The sequence below is a fragment of the Cajanus cajan genome, chromosome 7 (assembly GCF_000230855.2).
Source record: "Cajanus cajan strain Asha chromosome 7, NIPB_CcT2T_4, whole genome shotgun sequence".
Taxonomy (NCBI): Eukaryota; Viridiplantae; Streptophyta; class Magnoliopsida; order Fabales; family Fabaceae; genus Cajanus; species Cajanus cajan.
In genome coordinates, this window is record NC_138523.1 from 41,678,362 (window position 1) to 41,700,439 (window position 22,078).

Below are 22,078 nucleotides of genomic sequence, written 5' to 3' on the forward strand. Positions count from 1 at the left end.
ATCATTTTTCTTTATGATATGAATAGTAAGTTAGGGCGTGGATTTATTTTTCGTTTTAAGGAAATATTTACTTTAAGTATGATTTTTAAAATAAAATAAAATTTATAGCATACCCTTTCAATAATCTTTATTCATTCTTTTAACAAATATTTTATAATCTCTAAATTTTAAAAAAAATATTGCCAAAATACTTATAAAAAAAGTATTTACTCTAATTTATACACTTTTGTTACTCCAGATTTGAATATAAAAAAAAATCAATTCATGCTAATTAAGAAAGGTTATTTACATTATTTAATTCATTTTGTCAATCTCATATGAAAAATAACTTATTTTCCTAAACTATCATTCTTTGAAACCTGATATAAAAAATAATAGGAGATATTGAAAATATAAACTTATCAATTAAATGAAATGTATTTTAGAGATGACAATATTAAATAGAATGAAATTTGCTTATATATTTGAGATCAATAAATATGAAAAAAAATTTGTTTATATTTAGAACCAGAAATAATACTTAAGTTATTATAGTTTTGAAATATTTAGTAAAATTCATGTGAATTTAATTGAAATTTACTAACAATTTAAATATTATCTGTTAATCACATATTGTTATATCAAATATGACTTCTGATTAGTTCATGACAAAAAAAAAAAAAATCATTCTATTTCATTGACCTGCATAAATATTAAACTCAATTCTTATACGCACTCATAAACATTTTTAAATAAATCCCTACGGTTTCAACAAATCGTTAACTGAATATATCTGCTAATTATGAAATTGTATAATTAAATGCCAAAAACTTTTAATAGCAATATAGAATGGCCAGGCAGATAATTTATGATGACAGCTATCAACTAGGACGAAATTATTTATAAAAAATTTAAAAGTAAAGTTATAAGCTCATGAAGTGTAATATTTAACCATAATTAATCCTACCCTCTATTAATTCTTTTGCAAACTCCTTTATCCTAGACATAACCTAGAGCTATGCGTCTCAAATTTATTACAACATGTCGCAAAATTTATATACCCATGGTCCATGACAATAACAGCTATTCTGGATCAAGACTTATATGTATAATTAGATATGAAGTAGTAGTAGTCACAAATTCAAAGCAAACATAACTATGGGAGATGAAACTTAACAATTGGGGAGGAGCATCTAAAACACAACTCCTCAGCAATCACAACATAGGACACAAAAATCATATACTATACTGCTTAATATACTTCCCTAGTAATTATACAATTATATTATATTTTATATATACGTACACACGAGTTTGCTTTACATAGAGAATTTAATTAGTGGATCAGCAATGATCTATGTCATTGCCTGGAACGGACTGAGGAAGGCCTTCTTGCAAGCAAGAGATTGGAGGAATGGTTAGTGTCTGGGAATTTCCATAGGCACTCCAGCAGAAAGGGTCAAGCATTATATCTCCTAGTGCTGGAAGTAGCTCAATATCTGAGAGTGTTAAGTTGGTGCATGGAACAGAGTCACTGCAGGCAAAATGCATTGGTGGGTGCCTTATATCATATGTTCCCTTTATGTTTGTGTAGAGTATATCCGTTACAAACACTGCAGAGGTCTTGTTGCTGCAATCCTTAGTGAGGCAATAAAACTGGTCAATTATGATTGGATTCCTTACACTTTCCATGTGAATATTGCTGAATGTCACTCTTGATACTGATCCTGATCCACCTTGCCATGTCTTGATTCTAACCCCGTTATCTGACACTTTTATGACCGAGTCCCTCACCGTAATGTTTGAAACACAGGCTCTGGAGTTGTGATTTCCCAGACTACCAATGCTGAATTAATTAAATTAATAAGGTTAACTAGAGAAACTATTTAGAAAGTTAGAAACCAATATAATATATGGACCCTTTGTTGAGAAATGAGAATGAGTAAAAATGTTAATTAATTACCTAATCCCATGACCAGGTCCACATGTCATGTTCTTTATATCAACATCATGGCAACCGGCTCCAATGGACACGCAGTCATCACCTGTATAAGGATAATTCATTAAACATATATAGTATTTTGTTAATGACTTTTGATGCAATAGATGAAGAAAAGTGGGGGGTTATTATTTCGTGACCAACCATTAGAAATGACCGAATTGTATATTTTCACGTCATTGGTATTTTCTATGTGTATTCCATCCGTGTTGGGGCTTAGTGCTGGAGCTGTAATGAAGATTGAATCCACGTGGACACTTTCGCAGCCATCAAATCTAAAATGGAATTGGGGGCTGTTCTTGATCCTAAGTCCTTGTACAGTCAAGTTGGAACTCATGAAAAACCTTATGGCCTGTGACAACATGTAGAGTTTACATTACATATGAACAATTATTTTCAGTCACATTGCATCATGCATTTGAGTTTGGACAACTTACAACTGGGCTGTCACAAGGTCCTGGAGATGTTGTCCCATTAGGTCCCTGTTGTGTTTTTGTAGAGATCAGATGTTGTTTGAAGCATCAAAATTGAAATTATGGTTTTGTTCTTAACATTTTTAAATCATCAATAGTATACCTTATGAGGCTTGCAAGGAAGGTCCCACCATTTTGCTCCTCTCCCATCTATTACACCACTTCCTTCAAGTGACATTCCATTGATTCTGTAAAAGACAAGCCATTGACGCCTACTGTTGTTCTTTGGCCATGATTCAGGTCCATCAGGTGGTATAAGAGTGCCATCAACCTTCTCCACCAGTGCCAACAAAGTTAATTAGTGAACTTTTACCCTTAACCATATGTAAGATAGAAAATAATCTTTGTACCGCAAAGAGTTTTTATACTGTTGTCCAATCAGAAATTGTCATCTACAATAATTTCAATAACTTCAACAAAAATTACTCAAAAAATAGTGATTTTTAATTAGTTCACGTTATAGGAAAACAATACATAAAAATCAAACTTTGTCTAAGAACCAAAATGTTGCAATTTGCAAAGTACATTACCTTTAGTACTAAGCCACCTTTACAGGGACCAGTGAAAATAGTAGATTGAATAATGAAAGAGAGACCACGGGGAACGATGATTGTTTTAACCGATGATTCACTCTGGCAGGCAGTGTCCCAAGCCATCTTGAATGACTCTGTATCATCTGTTATTCCATCTCCAATGGCCCCAAATGTTCGTAAATCGAAAAAGTTTGATGCATTATGGTAGTTCTCGTTAAAACTGGGGCTAGGACTAGGAGCTTCATCAGGAGCACTAGAAGGTGCAGAGAATGGAGCAGGAGATGGTGAAATTTCAGGTGAATTATGATAATGTGAGTGCTTGTGTTTGGTATGGTAATGGTGCCTAGCTTGGATGGGAAGAAATAAAGTAAGAAAATATAAGGAGAATACTAGTGGTAAAATATTAGAATGCCTCATTCTGAGTATTTTCTAGTACAAAAAAGAATTAAAAAGGTTAAGATGTTCAATTTTTGAAAACTTGAGACTCCAATTGGCTTTGTGGCTGTGAACAACTTGATGAAAGAAATGAAGACTTTGAACTTTGGACTAATTGGGGACCCTGAGTTTTGGGAAATTGAAAGAAAGCAATGGTTATACCTTGTACAATTGAGCACTAGGAGCACTATAGAGCACAAGTTGCAACAAGTTTAATTTTGAGTTGGGCCTTTGGAGTACATGCAGAATCATAAAGGGTGGGTTACTATATATAATAAGAAGCCATAGTGGACAAGATGGTAAGTTTCATTTGCACATATGAATTTTTTATTGGTTTTAGAAGTGGAAACCGACAAATACTACATAGGCATTGGTCTTCTTTTAGAGATTGTGGAGTCTGCATATGACAATTCTGAAAAGAGCAAAAAGGAATAACTAGAAGTCAGGCTGGGTAGTCGACAAGCCTCGCATGTTCTTCCCATTACTTTTCTATCCCATAACTACGAGGGATTTGTTGTGGATAATATTTCTTAAGCAACAAAATTATATTGAATAACAATGTAGTAGTTTATAATTATTAAGACACTCTTTTAATTAACAAAAAAAAAATTGCTTACATAAATTTAGCTTAGTATGGTACATGAGTTGGATGTAATTAGTTAATCTCATTATTAACTATAGTAAACTATGATAATTGACTATCATTAACTATATGGTAGTTATCAATTAATGAATGATGTGATTGAGGTGTACTTAACCTAGTTGCAACTATTTTTTTTCATTTATTACTAGTTTAGGATCCATTTCTAATAGTAAGTTTCAAGTTTATGTGTTGGTATTAGTGTAACGATGATATTATTAGTGATAATGTTAGTAGTAGTAATGTTGATGACATAAATGATCAAATATCAAATATAGTAAAAATGAACTTTTTTAAAATTAATATTTTAATTTACAATTTCTTTTATTATTTTGAAAATGTATGTAAAATCATGTTGAACTTGAAATAAAAGTTATTAAGTTTTATTTAAACACATTTTAGTTTAAAGATTGATTTGAAAATTAAAAACTTGTAACCATCACTCTTATATAGTATGTAGGGGTGAGTATACGAGTTTGCCTGACTCGTTTAAGGTTTGTCCTATAAAGTTTGCATTTTTAATGGATTAGATAAATTAGCCCTGTGAAATAAATGGTCTTTTTTATCTAAATTTGTATTTGCCTTACAAAATTCGCAATTAAATAGGCAAGTCCATGAGCCCAAAAAAATTTTAAAAATATTTTTCCTTCTTTTTTATGCTAAGAAATAAAAAAAATATTACATAAAAATATAAATATCAAACAATCTAAAAAAAAAATATGGAAGTTTTAATATATAAAGGTTTATATATTTAAATTAAAACATTAAAGTATTAATATATCAAGATTATATATTTAATCTAAAACATTATTATGCATTAAAAAAACTAAAATATATTAACGTAAAAAGGTACAATATATTTTAAATAGAAAATATACTAAATTCAATACTTATTATTTATATTTATTTATTAACAAAATACAAAAATTACTCATATTTTAAAATCTTCCATAAAGATAATTAAAAATAATAATTTTCTTAAATGAATCGATTCGCGAGATTTACGGTTTACAAAATCTACAAATTTCATAAATCAGACTTAATTTTTCTTATAATTATATTTTTTTTTAAAAAAATAAGTCTATTAATTGTACGAACTACGATCGACCCATAGACCTAAACCCAATATCTACTCCTAAGTATTGGATATTAACCTCAATAGGTATAATTTTTTGTTGTAAAAAACATTAAATTGTTAGTTTATATATTTTGAGTTTATACTAAATATATTATTCAAACAAATAGTTTTTTTAGTACAAAATATTGATATACGTACATTATCAATAAATCAAATATTAAGTATAATCCATACATCATTTTGTTTGTGTAAACTCTTAAAATTAATTATATTAACATATTAATTTAACATAATCAAAAGGTATTTAATCATGAAGACAATTTTAATGGTTGGCAATTTTTGTATTTTTGTAAATGACAATTTTTTTTAGTATATATTAAGTTTATAAAAGTATTTTTCAATATTTACATATAGGGATTATATATATATATATATATATATGATCAAATTAGTCCCTCAAATTGTATGTTGCTATCAATTTAATATTTAATTTTAATGAAATTAAAAATAAAAAAAAGTCTTTGAAATTGTAATCTATTACTCTCATTTGAGTCCTCCAATAAGCTTTGTTTTCTTAAATAAAAATCTTACATGGCACAATAATGTCGTATGACATACACATGATACATATGTAGAGTGACACATCTCATATGAATATGTCATGTGACATATATCTATCTCATAATATATGATTACATAGCATGTATGTACCACATAACATATGATCATGATGCAATATCATCTTAATCTCTCACTATAATCTCTAAAATTGTAACTCTTTATCTTTAAATGTTATCATAATTTTATCTTAATTAATTATGACTTAAATATTTTTTACAATAAAATAGATAATTAAATTAATATTGTAAATATGATAAATATTAAAATTTTGGTATTTAATATTGTATATATATTAATCCTTATATATAAAATACGAATGTCTATGTTATGTCTCATCCTCTTATCGCCAATTTCTCCTCTCTTTAATCCATTTTTATTTTTGGCTTAAATATGTTTAAACTACCTCGAATTAGCTTGATTTTCAGATTACTACTTTTTAAATTTTTCTTTGTTAAAATTACCTAACAATTTTTTTTTTAATTTAGTACCTGACGTTAGTTTCCTCTGTTAAATGATGATGTGGCAAACGGATTGTCATGTCATCACCCAAAAGTGTCTGTCACGTCATCCAAGGGACTGCCACGTGGACATGGTGATGTCGTGGCCGTCCGTCTGCCACATCATCACTTGATAGAGGGGGACCAACGTCAGGTACTAAATTGAAGAAAAAAAAAATTAGAAAAAATTGTAAATTAATAGGTAGTAATCTGAAAATTGACCTAATTGGAGGTAGTAATCTGAAAAACCAACCTAATTGAAGGTAGTAATCTAAAAACCGACCTAATTGAAGGTAGTAATTTGAAAATTGTCACTGAAGGACAACCTATTTTGAGGCCACCATATTTCGATTGCATAAATTATACTAAGTGAAAGGAGCGTATGTGAATATTCATACAATCCATCGACTTCAAACTTTTTTTATTATTATTACATATGATGGAAATGTAAAAAAAAAAAAAACAAGATTACAATTCCATCTGGAGGAGACTTGACTTAGCAAATAAATTTTCAGTACTTCCATATATAAGTGAAAGATACAAAATGCATATATATATATATATATATATATATAAATATATATATATATATATATATATATATATAAAAGTTAAGTGAATATTTGTGGCATTAACTTTCCTATCTCACAAGTAAAACTTATAAGATTTGAAATTAAATTTTTATTTAAAAACTTATTATTAGTAAATATAAATATTACACACACATATATTATATATATACTGAGTTTTAATATAATTCCATAATTTTCTTTTTTTATAGTCAAGTGCAATAGTTTCCATACATGATCAATGAGAAGTTAATTTATGTGCATTTGTTGCTTTTGTTTCTAGTTATAGGTATTTTATGTCTTCTTCATCTTATTAATCTTCACTTTTCTCCACTTCTTCATTGTCCACTATCTTTGTTAGAATTTCTAGTCCATTTTTTATGACAAACCAAAGTTTGAAGTTGATGAATTGTATGAATATTCGCATACGCTCTTTTCACTTAGTGTAATTTATGCAATCGAAATATGGTGGCCTCAAAATAGATTGTCCTTTAGTGACAATTTTCAGATTACTACCTTCAATTAGGTCAGTTTTTTATATTACTACCTCCAATTAGGTTAGTTTTCAGATAACTACCTATTAATTTATTATTTTTTATTTTAAATATCTGACTAATTTTTTTTAATTTAGTACCTGACGTTGGTCCTCCCTCTGTCAAGTGATGACGTGACAGACGGACTGCCATGTCATCACCCAACAGTGTTTGCCACATCATCACCATGTCCACGTGGCAGTCCCTTGGATGACATGACAGACACTATTGGGTGATGATGTGACAGTCCATTTGCCATGTTATCATTTAACAGAGGAAACTAACATCAGGTACTAAATTGAAAAAAAAAATTTGTTAGGTAATTTTAACAAATTTTTTTTTAAAAAGTAGTAATCTGAAAATCGAGTTAATTCGAGGTAGTTTAAACATATTTAAGCCTTTATTTTTTAAATACATAAATAAAAACAATTTATAACTTCTAATGTCTCTATATTTATATTTTATTTTCATAATTAATTACCTTATATAAATTATTTCTTATTTTTTATTATAAATATATCTATTACTTTCATTCCCAAATATTACATTTTAATGTCTTTGATATTTTATTAAAATAATATATGTATATATATACTATATTTTTTTATTTGTATTATAAAATAAAATGAATAAAAAATAATAAAAGTTTGACAATTAAAAGATGATATATTTAATTTTTTAATAATTAATTCACTTATCAATAATTTTTTTATTATGAGAATTTTTTTTATTTCTTAAAACTTATAGTGTTCTAGTTTTAATTTAAAAAGTTATAGAATGAAATAAATAATTAAATTAATATTATTTATAGAGAGATTAATATATTTAACAACATATAATAATAGTGGTTCATAATATTCATTCTCATCTTAAATTTTTCTCTTATAATTGTATAGTTTGGTAGTCCTCTAATATTCATTTAATACAATTTGAATATATTTATGATTGTAATTACAATATTAACTTAATTATCTATTTATTGTATAAATATTCAAGTTATAATCACTTAATTAAAATAAAATCATGATAATTTTTAGAAACTAAAGTGACATCAAGTTAAAAATCTAATGAATAAAGTGACATTGAATTACAATTTTAATGATTAAAGTGACATTGTATTATAATTTTAGAGACTAAATTGACATAGTTATAGTCATATACCACGTAGTACATATATGCTACATGATATACTCATGTAACATGTGTCACACCATATATATACCATATGTATGCCACATGGAATTACTATGTCATGTAGGCATTTTTCTTTTAAAAAAATACTTTATTTAACGGAGAAATTCAAATGAGTGATGAATTACAATTTCAGGAGCTCTTTTCTAGTTTCACTAGAATCGTAAACTAAATTAAGAGTAACATATAATTTAAGAGACTAATTTGATCATTTATTTTTATGTTTCTGATCTTCCATTTTTTATGTTCCCAAAAACTATGTTTATCATAAACCAATCAGTCACAATCACAAATAATTAATTTTTATAGTAATACATTCATAGATCCACCAAACTATTTTCTTTGATAATATTTTTTAGATTTATAATTTGTTTATTTATTTTTATTTTTTGCAGGACAACCAACCAACCTATCAACTAGCTTATAAATAAAGCAGACTATATCTTTCCACATTTATCATGTGGGTCAGTCTATTTTGACTTTTTTATACAAGCTAAATATAGGTTGTGTCAAAAGAGACTAAATTAAACTGTTTTGTCATTTTTAATAAATAAGAAGCTAATGAAATATATTATACCCTACGATTGTAAGGATATAAAGATCAAAGAATTTATGTTGAGTCTAAGATATGACATTTTGAGTTTAGAGATGATCTAAGATAAATGTTTCTTAGAAAATTTGTGTTGTTATTTTATATTGTAAACATATTTAAATGATTTAGACGAAATAATACATTAAAAAATTAGTTAAACAAGTAAAAAGGATAATAATCACTAACTAAAAACTTAAAAATTCTTTCTTAAATAATGTTTTTAAGTTTATAATTTTTTTTCTAACGAGTCAACCTACTAATCTATCAACCTGTTTATAAACAAGGTGAATCACATCTTTCAACCCACATTTGTTAAGCGAGCCACTCATCTTAACCTTTTTATATATATACAAGCTAAAAGTAAGTTTAGGGATGGCAACGGGACGGGTTGGATACGGGTTTCATGATACCTGTCCCCATCTCCATATCCGTCTGGTATAGATTTTCATCCCCATCCCCGTCCCCATCAGGTATCGGGTATATTTGTACCCATTAATTTTTTTATTTTTTATTTTTTGTAAAAAAAATGATATTTTTAAATTATTTTTTATTATATTATAATTATAATTAGGTTATTTCTTTATTTTATATTATAAAAAATAATCACACATAAAAAATTATTAAATTTTTTTAATATAATTAAATTGAAAGTAAGTATTAAATTAAAAATAAGAATGGGGACGAGTACGAGACAGGTAAGTACATACTCGTACCCATACCCGTACCTGATTTAATATATCGGGTTTTATCCTTACTCATACTCGTACCCGGTCAAACTAGATATTTTTCGTCAAAATCGGGACGGGTTCGGGTATTACCCGCGAGTACGGGTATGTTTGTAACCTAAGTAAGTTGTGTGAAAAGAGTTAAACAAACTTATTTTGTCATTCTAATAAATTAGAGGCAAATGAATTATTACCCAATAACCTATGATAATTGGAATGTAAAAGATGGATTTATGTTGATTCTAAGATATAATATTTTAAATTTTGAGATGTGTTTGTGTAATTGTGTTATCAACTTAGTCTTAATGTATGTGTCTAGTAATGAAAATAAGTATTAAAAAAAATAGGATAAGGTTGTAAAATATTAATACTATTTTTTTTTATTTTTTAATCTTATAGTTTTTTATACCTTTTTTTTATATAAAAAAAAAATGTTATGGGTTAAGACTTAATTTTTATTGGTAGAAAAACAATTTACTAAACATGATTAATTAAAAAAAAAACACGTATATCCACCACCGAATAAGTTAGATGCGTTTCAATCAACTTATGTTGTTATTGTTGGTACTGAAAACTAAGTTAAAGGAGTATGACAAAATAATACATTAAAAACATTATGTAAATGAGTGAAAGGGATAATAAGTAAAAGTTTAAAACTATTTTCTTTAATAACGTTTTGAATCTTATAATTTTTTATTTTTCACTTTTAAAAAAAATTGAGGAGTCATTTGATTAGCTTGTCAACTCGTCTATAAATAAAATGGATTGTATTTTTAAACTCATATTCATCTAGCAGGTCAACTTATTCTAACTCTTTTTTACATGTTAAAAGTATATTTGACAAAAATAGACCGAGTTAATTCATTTTGTCATTTCTAATAAAAAATCAATTAATTATTCTATACTTTACAGCCAAATAAGTATAAAAAAGAATTTATTTTCTTCAAAGTAATTTACATGTTTTCAAATTTTAATATTTTTTTATTACAGTTATCTTTTTGTTTTCTTCAAAATTTTCTGCCAAATAAAAAAATATAAACGTTACCAATATGTATAATATGAATGGTTAATATTCTGGAAACACCGACTTGATGGCTTTATCTTTAAAATTGGATTATGCACTTTACAAAAACCGCATGCCTAAAGCAACAAGAAGTTTAATTTTATAAGCAATAGGAAGCTAAATTTTATGCGGCTGAACTGAATTTCCATTTTATAAAATAAGTGAATGCAGTCAGTCCTTAAAGAAGATATAGTTAATTAAGGTTCCTCTGCAAATTAATTAAAATATTGATTGGCTATATCTGGAACCGTCCATCCACTCTGAAGTTGAGAATTGAAGCCTCTTGTTTTGCTTCCACTCACAAACATTTCATCATATTGCTCTATCTTTCTCTTTCGCCGCCCAAATACATACCACTATTTCTGCCCATGCTTTCTTCCATCACTAATACAACTAATGATGGCTCTTCTTTTTTTTGTCTGACTTGGTGCATCAAAACTCCAAACCCTTTTGCCTTGTTTTTGGTTTTTAATTAACCAGCATTGTTGCAGAAACAGTTTTTATTTTATTTTGCGTTAGAGCTATATATATGTCTAGTAATATTAAAAACTACATTTAACATGCAAAAAGTTGCTGCTTGAAACTGAATCCGGAGCTTAAATTAATTGATTTTACCTACTATAGCCCAAAAAGAAAAAGAAAAGTAGAGCTTAATTAAAGTTAAGTGGCTGAATTTTGCAGCAATTAGCCTACCCAAGTTGACGTTCTTAATTCGAATAAAGAATTTAAAATACTCGAATGATGGATCACGTTAGTGCTGGTTCTGATGCACCCATATACAATCTACACTATCATCATACGTACATGTACCCACTTATTATATATATATAAAAGAAATTCACTTATTTTAAAAATAAATATAATTAAACTTATTTTACCCAATAACTTATTTTATATCAAATTTTAACGATGAAATTGTTAAATTAAAAATTTTTTATGTATAAATTTTTAATTTAAAAATTAGATCGTTAAAATTTGATGTAAAACATGAATTATTAAAAAGAATAAATTTAGGTTGATTTCTTCTTGGAATAAACACTTAAATATATATCTTTTTTGCTTATTTTTAATTAAATTTAATATTAGTTTATCTTTGATTTCGTAATTTTTTTATCAATTAAAATATTTTCACCAAATTTGATCTTTGTGGGTGATAATAGATTTAGCGCCTTGGCACTGAGCTTCTTTAGCACTAATCCTAAGTTCATGGCGGTGCATAAAACAATTTTGTGGTTGTAAATAGAGGAATGTGGATTTTTCTTTTTCCTTCTTAAATAAAAGAAACACGTTTCTCTCACGATTAAAAATAAATTCATACTTGTAATCATGATTTTATGTTAATGTTAAGAATCAAATTTTGTTCTTATTTCTTAATTAAACAATATAAATATCAAATTACTTGTATTAACAATTTTAACAAAACTCAGAAGTATTTTTAGGAGAATGATCAATAAGTTCACACATTCTATAGTATGAATCCAACAATTTTTTGAAAGGTTTTGGTAGGGTTAAGTAAATTAATGCCATGTCATCATTTTTTAGCCATGTCACCATTTTACATTTCAATACAAAAAACTATTAATCATTCCAATTTAGAAGCAATGCAAGAAAATAAGACTATTTTCATTAGGCTTAAGCCTGACGGGTCTCTGTTGGAAGTCAACACCAAAATGCATAAATACACTCTCAATCAAAATGATGTGTTCTATTTGAAATGTGCATCACATGCTCATTGGGTAGGCAATTTCTTTCTTTGAAGATAACTGAGATATGCAGAGTCAATCATGTAAACTTAGTATACAGGGAATTTTTTGGAATAATCTAGTAAGAGTTCTTATGATCCGATCTTCTTCTATGTGAAGAAATGTAGGGTTTTAACATACAATACCCTTTGATCTCCTTCTACACAATCCAAACTTCTTCTACGGTGAAGAATTATAGAAATTTAACATTCAATACCCTTTATCAAAAAATCACATCCTCAATAAATCCAATCAAAAAATAGCACTCTCAACAAATAACAAATCCAATAATTTTTTATTTTAAAAATATTAAATAAAGAGTTAAAGATAAATAATATAAAAATTTAAATAAAAATATTTTTAAAAAAAATCGATGTGACTTCATTAATTTACGTGTATTTATTTATTGGTATAGGTTAGAGAATATCAAATTCCTTTCATCTTTGAACGTACTCCCCAATAGTGTTTTTTTTTTTTTTTTTTTTTTTGTCTTCTCTTTCTTTTCTAATGGAGTTCTAACTTCTTTTTTTTTTTTTTTAGGGACAGATGGATCCTATAAGATTGTGATGTAATTAACTTTCCTAATTTTAGGTTTTCTTTTAATGTTTGGTTTGTAAATGTGTTTTTAATGCTTGGTATGATTAATCACTTTACTTTGTTTTGATGGTTTTCTTGTTAGCATTGAAAGATAAAATAATACGTTGTGTTTCATGTTTTGAGCCCCACCTTTTGATTTCTAGAAACACATTTTTTAGCGTGTATTTAATTTATTGAATTATTTATTGATTTATTTATATTATTTTAAGGAGTTTTGAGTCACTTATTGTAAATTTAAATTAGTTTTTCCTAAACAAATAAACTTTAAAATATTAGAATGAAAGATATTATTTGTTTTATTTTCTGAATTTTTATTAGAATTTTTTATTTTCTTATATTTCCTTTTTTTTTGTAGGTAATAAAAAATAATGACTATAATTCCAATGGATCTAGGAAAAAAAGAATAAAAGAGCAACTCAAAGGAAGCCTGTAAAAATCATGAATTTCTTTCTTTTGTATAAGTTATTCGTCTGACACAAAAAGAAAGAAAATAAAAGGAAAAATAGTTTTTTCTTCTTGTCTCTAGCTCTTTTTTTTTTTTTTTTTTTTTTTGAAGTTGTTGTCTAGTTTTCTTGTTTCTTTAGGATCTCTATGGACACAAGAAGGAAGATCAGGATGGAAAGTTCTATTCCCTTCCTACTCTGTTTATTGTTATTTTTTTGTCTGTAATTAAACCCGTTTGTGGGGTTCGGGAGAATTTCTATGTAACTCAGATTTCTAAATTGCAATTTAGTGAATTTTTTTTTTCTTCAAAGTTTAGGGTTTAGGGTTTAGGTACATATATATGACTTTTTTTATAAAAAAATTTTATCTACATTACTGTTGTGTTTATTTTTATATCATTTTGCTTTTACCTTGACCTCTTTCTCTGATATGGATTTTGACATTATCGAGACTTGTTTGTTCCTCTAAGCCTTGCGTGAATGAGAGAGTCAATGTGTGCTTACTACGTTGGACCCACTCCTAGATTCAAAGACCACGCAAGATGAGAGGTAATTAAGGTTACTCACATTGTACTATTTGTTCACGTCGCACTAGAACTTTTTCTTAGTTATGGTTGCCATTTCAAATGTTGAATAGTTTAACGCACCAAGATAATCATCCAATGTATATTCCAGTTACAAAGATGATTTCATTCCAACTTGATCCCAAATAGAGAAGATAATAAGTATCTATTTTCTACCCCTTGTCAAGGATCCAAGGTAGGGGTGGGGGGCAAGCCTATTAATCCTTTAGACTAAGAATAGTCATAGTCATTGAATGCTTGTCATTGTTAAGGATTTCTAAATCTAATGTTTATTTTTTCTTAATTTCTCTTATAGTTTGTTTGAGTAAAGGATTTTAAATGAGAAATATAATTTAAATAGAAATTTTAAATTTTTATTATAAAATCACTGTTTGGATATTTTATTAGAAAGTAATTTAAAATTTTAAGATTTTATATAGAATTTTAATTAATTAAAAGTATGAAATTTCAATTTCCACCTAAAACAAGAGAATTTCAAAATTCTTCACTCTATAAATAAAATAAATTTAACTATTTTGCTCAAATATGAAATTTTAAAAATAAAAAGTTGGTTATTTAATCCAAATAAGAAATGAAGCAATATAATTGTTTTGTCAAAACAAGAGAATTTGAAAATGAAGGATTTTAATTGTCTCATCCAAACAAACAAAAAAAATCTAAGTATGAAAAAATTTTAATTGAAACAATTGAAATTCTCAAAATTTAAAATTTTGAAATTTTTAACTCCTCCATCCAAACACAACCTTAAGAAGTTAGGGTTATTAATTAAGGGTAAAGGTTTAATTTCTTGAGGAATTAAGACTTCAATAAATTAGAAAATATGGTAGACAGAGAAAGAAATCAAATTGAATAAAAAATTATTTTAGGAATTTCAATAAATACTCTGAATTTTCGTGAAATTGCGGTGGCAACATTACGTTTTTAATGTTTATATTAATCTCTTTACAGGAAATTACAGTGTAATATTTTTCAAATAATTAAAGTTTAATTTGATATTTAAGAGGTGTTAATTAATATTCTTTTAAGAATTTAAGGGTTAATATAAGGGTAGAAAAAGTAGGACCTGTTTATGTAATCTCATGAAACATCAAAGACTTTTTATATAATTTACTCATACTTTGATAGCCTATCCAAAACCTATTCTTTAATTGAGATATCGTGAAACTAATAAACATACAAAGGTTATTTGTAGATAATTATGTTATATGTACAATCAAATTATGATTAATTTGTGTATAGTTGATTTATTATGTTTTAAATAAAAAAATTGGGTCCTTTCTTTTTAGAGTAGATATATATATATATATATATATATATATATATATATATATATATATATATATATATATTTTATGTACTAGCCCTACAAACATAATAGTTAAAAATGAAACATGAAATCATTTATCTATCTTCAATTAACAATTTAAGTCTTTTGGATTGTTAGATCATAACATGATAAAAGTTGAATTTTAGTACAAGTAGACATGTACAATATCTATGCTTAAAGTCCAAAAGACTTAACTTTTCGGATTGTTGAATCCTAATATGGTGGAAGTTGAATTTTAGTACATAGACATGCGTACTTTGTATTCTTAAAGTTCAAAAGATTCGTGTGAGGAAAAAAAAAAAACCTAATGAAAATAGTGTTTTTGGACTTAACTCGCTAAATTAATATTATGAACATATATAGAAACAAGCTTATAAATTTTTTAAAAAAATTTCTTTACTGAAAATAAATTTTTTTTTATAAATAAAAAAGTATAAAAAAAATTTCTAATGTTGTATCAAAACACACATATAACATGTTTTCATGTTTGCTCAACATAGGACATTACATTAGCACTTTTTAACGAGTTGATATCTGCGAGTGCTTGTAATACACGCTGAGTTTGGGAAAAGGTATGAGTTGGATTTCCATATAATACATTCTTAGGGAGAAGCGAAAAACTTTAAATGTAATTAAGTCCTAAATCGAGAATTAATCTCGTAACCAACTTAAAAGACTAAGCATGGGCCTCGGGGTCTGTCAAAGAGCCGAAAGACTCGAATTACAATGATTAAAAAAGAAAACATATATCCACGTCAACTTCATTCATACTCATCCATCAATATTTGATGAAATCTACCAAGAGCACACTGCTGCAGCTGCTTCATCCACTCCAAGGAGTTGAATCCATCTACCATCAATTTAAGCATCAATTATTGCAACTTAGGTTTTATAAGGAGAGTATAATACGAAAGAAAAACCTTAAACTGAGAAAGTTTCATGATCGAAGTATTGCATTAAACTTGATCTCTAACATAACATGTAGGCTCCTTTATAATAAAAATTTGATTTATTTCTCTCCAACAATATAATTTTGCTATTAAAATTTGTGTACGTATCAGAGAAGTAAGATTAAATTATCCCTTTGATTTTCTAAACATTTACCAGACATTAATTTGATCTTAATTTTAACATCATTTTTATTCTTTTAGATGACGTATTGATTAATTTGACCTTAATTTTAATGTGATTGTTTTAATCTTTTAGAGGACCAATTGAATGTCAAATATTCGAAGGAATAAATTATATCCAAGTGAATTTTCAGTCGCCCAAATTGATTATTTCAATTTGTTCGGTCAAATTTATTAGCGTGTATAAACAAGCCTGGAATAACATGTTTATTGAAAAGCACTTTTCGCTCTTTCGGGCATTGTTATTTATTGTATATACTATTAACACGTAACTATTTATTTGGTCAATTTATGCTGCCTCTTTATTGCGAGTCTCGAGTGGTTACAGGGTCCATCGTTCAGCAACCATTGCCCTTTAATACATAGGCTGGACCTATACTATTGACATCTAGACAGACAAAGTATATTAACGAATATTTATCGATGACGCTTTCCTTAAAAAGTTAAGTGTGAAATAGAACGAGTCTTCACAGTAAACCGAAATAGAAAGATGGTATAAACCAACAAAGTAATGAGCATGTAATTGCACCTTTGTAGGTAGTAACCCTACTCCAGCTACATTGAACATTGAGCATTCGTGTCCGCAAGTTAAACCAAAACATTAAATAATAAGGGAACATGAACAACAATTCCTTGAAAGCAAGATAATCATCCAAAGTAAAGTTTCTCATAATTAAGGGGAGGCGGGAGTATAACAAACAACTTTTAATGCATCCCTCCCGGATCACACCGTAATTGTTCAAGTATACAAGTTGAGTATACAATGGTTCTCCTAATTACTTAATACAACCTGTTAAAACTTTGAAGATGAGAAAACCAATTAAATCCTAAACAGAAATCAAGTTGAAGCTTCTTCTCAAACGGCTTTCCAGGGGTCTTTTCTTTTGGCGAGGGGATAAATTAACAGAACAAGGGTGGGGGGGAAGAACTATTAACAACCGGAAACAGACTAGATACACTTCTACAGGCAGAGTGGATTATATTTACACAAGGCTACACTATGATCCAAACAAGGCACACTGCTTTCTTGCATGAGATGGAATCAGTTTCACCAGCATCTCTGGAGGCACTCCCTTAAGCTCTGCGTCAACAACAGAAAAACCAGAATTACATACGAAGCTAAATACAAGGATATAAATAACATTATATTCATCAAAGAATTAGTTCTTACCACTGGCTCTGAAGTTGAAGAGTGGAGGAAGGTATCTTCCGTTTGGTAGGCGGGTATTTGGATCACGCAGTTCGTCAAAAAATGGATGAACCAAGGCCTCCAGCTACATTGAACATGCCACAAACAATATAGTTTAGTACATTTTTAAATTGGAAATTATTACTGTAAAAATTCAGTTAGGAAGGAGAAGAAACTTTCCAGGCCTTCCCCATACTATATTTGCATAAGACACATGGTGCAGGCATATTCAGAAAAAATAGAAGTTTTTTTTTTTTTTAAGTCAAAATATTGACAAAATGATCATGAAGAATAGCAGCCATAAAATGATCACGAATATAAAAGTTTAATCTATTCAGCAAGATTTAATGCGTCTTTAAAAGCTTCTACATATCTTAATACAACTATATACTCACAGCAGTGCATCGAAGATTTGGAGAGTATTGCAGTAGCCTTGAGACGAGATCCACAGCCTCAGGAGGTAAACGTTTGTGAAAAATCTGATGATGAAGGTTCATATACATGAACACCATATGAAATAATATGTGTATAGACGAGTATAAAAATAACATTACAATACCTTATGCCATGGATGAGCTTTAATTTGTGGAAATTTGAACTCAGTGTAATTAGGATTCATACACTTGATTTCTTCCCTTGTTGGGGTGCCTAAAACCTGCATGTGAATCCCAAACTTGTTCAGAAGTACTGAAATATAACATGGCCCTGAACGATGCAAAAGTACAAAATAAAACAAAGGGAGTATTATGGATATCTACAAACTGTCTAGTTACAAGTAAATACAAATTATGCAATTAATATAAATTCAAGAACAGGTCATTCAAAGCAAAAACCAGCTTGCAAAGACACAAAAAAAGCAGTTATCAGAATGCCATTTTACAAAGTAAATTTATTAATCTTCAGAATTTATCTTACCTTGATAATTTCAACAAGCTGATCTACTCCACTCTCGCCAGGAAAGAGAGGCTAACAAAAATAAGAATTCATTCTTAGTTCCTGCACAAGTGCACATAAATGAATTCTAAAAATAGCAGAATCAAACATAAAAGCAAAATACCTGGCCAAGCAATAGTTCACCTAGTACACAACCAGCTGACCATATATCAATGGCCGTGGTGTACTCAGTTGCACCAAATATAAGCTCAGGAGCTCTATAGTACCTAGAACAGATGTAAGATATGTTTGGTTCCCCTTTGACCTGTCAAATATATGCAAAATTTATTCATGATAATGCATCAGATAGATAGTGAAAATAGACTAGAAATTCAAGGTGGAGAATAAACATACCAAAACTTTTGCACTCCCAAAGTCACAAAGCTTCAGCTGGTGAGTGTGAGGATTGACCTGTCATCAGAAAACATCCAAAGAGACACAAATGAACTACCCCATCATAATATCTGAAAGTAAATTAGTTTTACAAAAGGGGAAAATACATACAGAAGCAAAGTTCTACCTTGAACACTGATTTAAGATGCAAAATGCAAATCAACACAGAAAGCAAAAGAAACTAAAGGAACAAGTTTTCATGTGAACATACCAGTAAATTTTGAGGTTTTATGTCCCTGTGAGACACTCCAATACAGTTGTGAATATAAGCCAGTGCTCTACATATCTACAGAAATAAGAAATAGAAGGCATGAGAACCAACAGAGTATTATACACAGTAGCTTTCATAAAATTTCTTTAGAAATTACAAAATAGAAGAAATAAACTTTGAATCTTTGATATAGTACATACAAATATACCTGGTAAAAATAGAGTTTCACATATATCAGTGGCATTCTTTGATTCATTTTGTTGTAATGTCTGACAACTCGATGGACAGTCTCAGGAACATACTCAAGAACCAGATTAAGATAAAGCTCATCCTTTTCAGTTGTTGAAAAGAAACAATGCTTCAAAGCTACAACATTAGGATGGTCCAGAAGGCGCATGGTTTGCAATTCCCGGTTCTTGTACCTCTTGTCTTGAAGAACCTTCTTTATAGCCACAGTTTCCCCTGTCTCTAAGCACTTTGCCTACATAATAAAGGCAAAAGATAAAATAAACATCAATATACTGCACAACATCACTACTATCCAATTAAAAGATGCACACAAGAATATACAAGGGACTGACCTGGAAAACTACACCAAACGATCCATGTCCAACAATTCGCTCAGCCATGTAGCTTATTGTCTACAATCATGAAAACATTGCAACATAATTAATCATGCTAATGCAAACAAACAGATTGTCCAAGTAACAAATAAAATGTCACAAACAGACCTGCTTTGGCTGGCCATTTTTACCACCAATGGTAGTGACAATTATATGTCCTGTTTCAGTCCCATTTCCATCTACCACGGTTTCTTCCATTTCCTTCATTTTGTTTAAAAAGTTACAACATAAGTAGACAACAAATTTACCAGGAAGTTGCTCAAGTGAATGATGCAAAGTGAAGAGCAAACCGACTAAGATAAAGTAGACATTTTATCTTTACCCTTTCATCCCTAATTTTCATGCCGTTCATCTCATCAGGCAACCTCTCAACAGCAACCAAACTTGCATTTACATCTCTTAATCCAGAAGCAGGCGCTACACCCGCTGATGCCATCGCCTTAAGAAAAGATCAGGTAGATTTTGTTGCAGATTCTATTCAACTCAAATACCAGGTCACGCAGACCGTTGTCTAGAGATAAACACAACTCTCAAGAGAAATCTGGATAGACAACAGCAACTTTTGGCACCAAAATCTGCACGTAAAATCAAGGATTCACCCGCAAAGATGAAAATTGTTAGCAAAACACCCAATCGGAGATAAAACCAGATAAAGAAATTACCATTCACCCCTTGTCAGCATTCGCAAAAACAATAATTAAAAAAAAAAAAAAAAAAAAAACGTAACAGCATCTTTTCTTCCTTCGTTTAAAGTGAGGAAGGATCCAAAACTATATACAAACACAACGTTTCTCTCCCCTTTTGTTCTAGCTTTAGTGCAAGCACTTAGAAGAAGCCCAATATAGCAAAGTACGGTACCTAATCAATTTCTAGCGTGTCATGTGTGGCAACCGGCATGAAAGTAGAATAGCAATGCAATGCAGAGGCAGTGGTCACAGAAACGAGAGAGAAAGAAAACACCTCAGCATCTAATGATAATACGCAAGGCTTAAAATTTCTCAGCGTAGAAAATTATTTGTGCAATGATTATTACAACCTAATTATGAATCAAGCAGGCAGAGGATGTGGATGGCATGCTCAGATGAAAATGAGATGAATTAGGTCAGAGAGAGAAAACATGGAGCAAAGAATTATGGAAATAAATGGTAGAAAGAGAGAAAAGAAGAGAAAGTCGTGTAACCTGATTGAGTGAAAACTGTGGGAAGGGAACAACGGATCTACGGCGTGGATTCGGAAAGAAGACAAGATAGAAACGAATAAGAGAGCGAAAACGAAGAAAGAGGAAGAAAGGAGGAGAATCGACAAATGCAAATCATTGACCATGTTTTTGTTTTGTGGTGTCTGCCTCTCTTATCTCTCACTCAACACAACACATCTTCTCTCTCTTGCTTTTTACTCTCTCTCCTTTCTCTTTTGACCGTTCAATGAAAAAACAAATAAAGATACTGTCATCTTTTCTTTGTTGAAAAATTATCTACCAAAACATTACTGTGAATAAAGTATAATTTGTTTGGAAAAAATCTAAACGTCAAATTTACTTGTCGGTCAAAAACAATAGGATTAAAGCGTTAAGCGATCAAATGTTAACAATAAAAGAATTATTATTATAAAAAAAATTAAAAAAAAAAAGTTTATTCTGACGATGACTACGTCAAGCTACTCCACTTTGACATCATGAGTATTTTGAATGCAGATTCAATTTATGACCATCTGATACCCATACTTTGCGGTTAAAATAAATATCATGTGCAAATCATTTATTGTATGTGTAATGAGTGGGAGAACTAGGTATGACTGGTTCGCCTTAAGTCATTGAAATTGAACTAAACGTTAACCTATTTAATAATTGTAAATTTCATAACTTTATTCAATAAAAAAGTTAACCTATTTTATTTTCATTTGACATGGTGCATGGGTCTGATTTTAGAAAATTCATACACATTTCACACGCCGGCTATTTTCGGGCATTCATTCATCA

General features: G+C 28.9%; 2 protein-coding genes across 3 annotated transcripts; both read right to left on the reverse strand.

The window, feature by feature from the left end:
• Positions 1-1,109: 1,109 nt before the first annotated feature.
• On the reverse strand, positions 1,110-3,854 carry LOC109809070 (polygalacturonase At1g48100). Its single transcript, XM_020372294.3, has 6 exons — positions 2,982-3,854; positions 2,555-2,722; positions 2,416-2,460; positions 2,123-2,330; positions 1,943-2,024; positions 1,110-1,825 (listed from the first exon to the last, which is right to left on the reverse strand). The coding sequence occupies exons 1-6, from the start codon at positions 3,399-3,401 to the stop codon at positions 1,324-1,326; spliced, it is 1,425 nt and encodes a 474-aa protein (XP_020227883.1). The 5' UTR covers positions 3,402-3,854; the 3' UTR covers positions 1,110-1,323.
• A 13,530-nt stretch (positions 3,855-17,384) lies between these two features.
• On the reverse strand, positions 17,385-21,448 carry LOC109807925 (glycogen synthase kinase-3 homolog MsK-3). 2 transcript variants are annotated; one of them, XM_020370654.3, is made up of 13 exons: positions 21,281-21,448; positions 20,423-20,675; positions 20,209-20,301; positions 20,059-20,118; positions 19,686-19,958; positions 19,478-19,552; positions 19,228-19,284; positions 18,998-19,138; positions 18,856-18,906; positions 18,500-18,595; positions 18,336-18,419; positions 17,923-18,025; positions 17,385-17,832 (listed from the first exon to the last, which is right to left on the reverse strand). In XM_020370654.3, the coding sequence occupies exons 2-13, from the start codon at positions 20,534-20,536 to the stop codon at positions 17,750-17,752; spliced, it is 1,230 nt and encodes a 409-aa protein (XP_020226243.1). In that variant the 5' UTR covers positions 20,537-20,675; positions 21,281-21,448; the 3' UTR covers positions 17,385-17,749. The 2 variants fall into 2 exon arrangements, with proteins under 2 accessions (XP_020226243.1, XP_082915783.1); XM_083059657.1 differs by lacking the exon at positions 21,281-21,448 and adding an exon at positions 20,959-21,248.
• Positions 21,449-22,078: the final 630 nt, after the last annotated feature.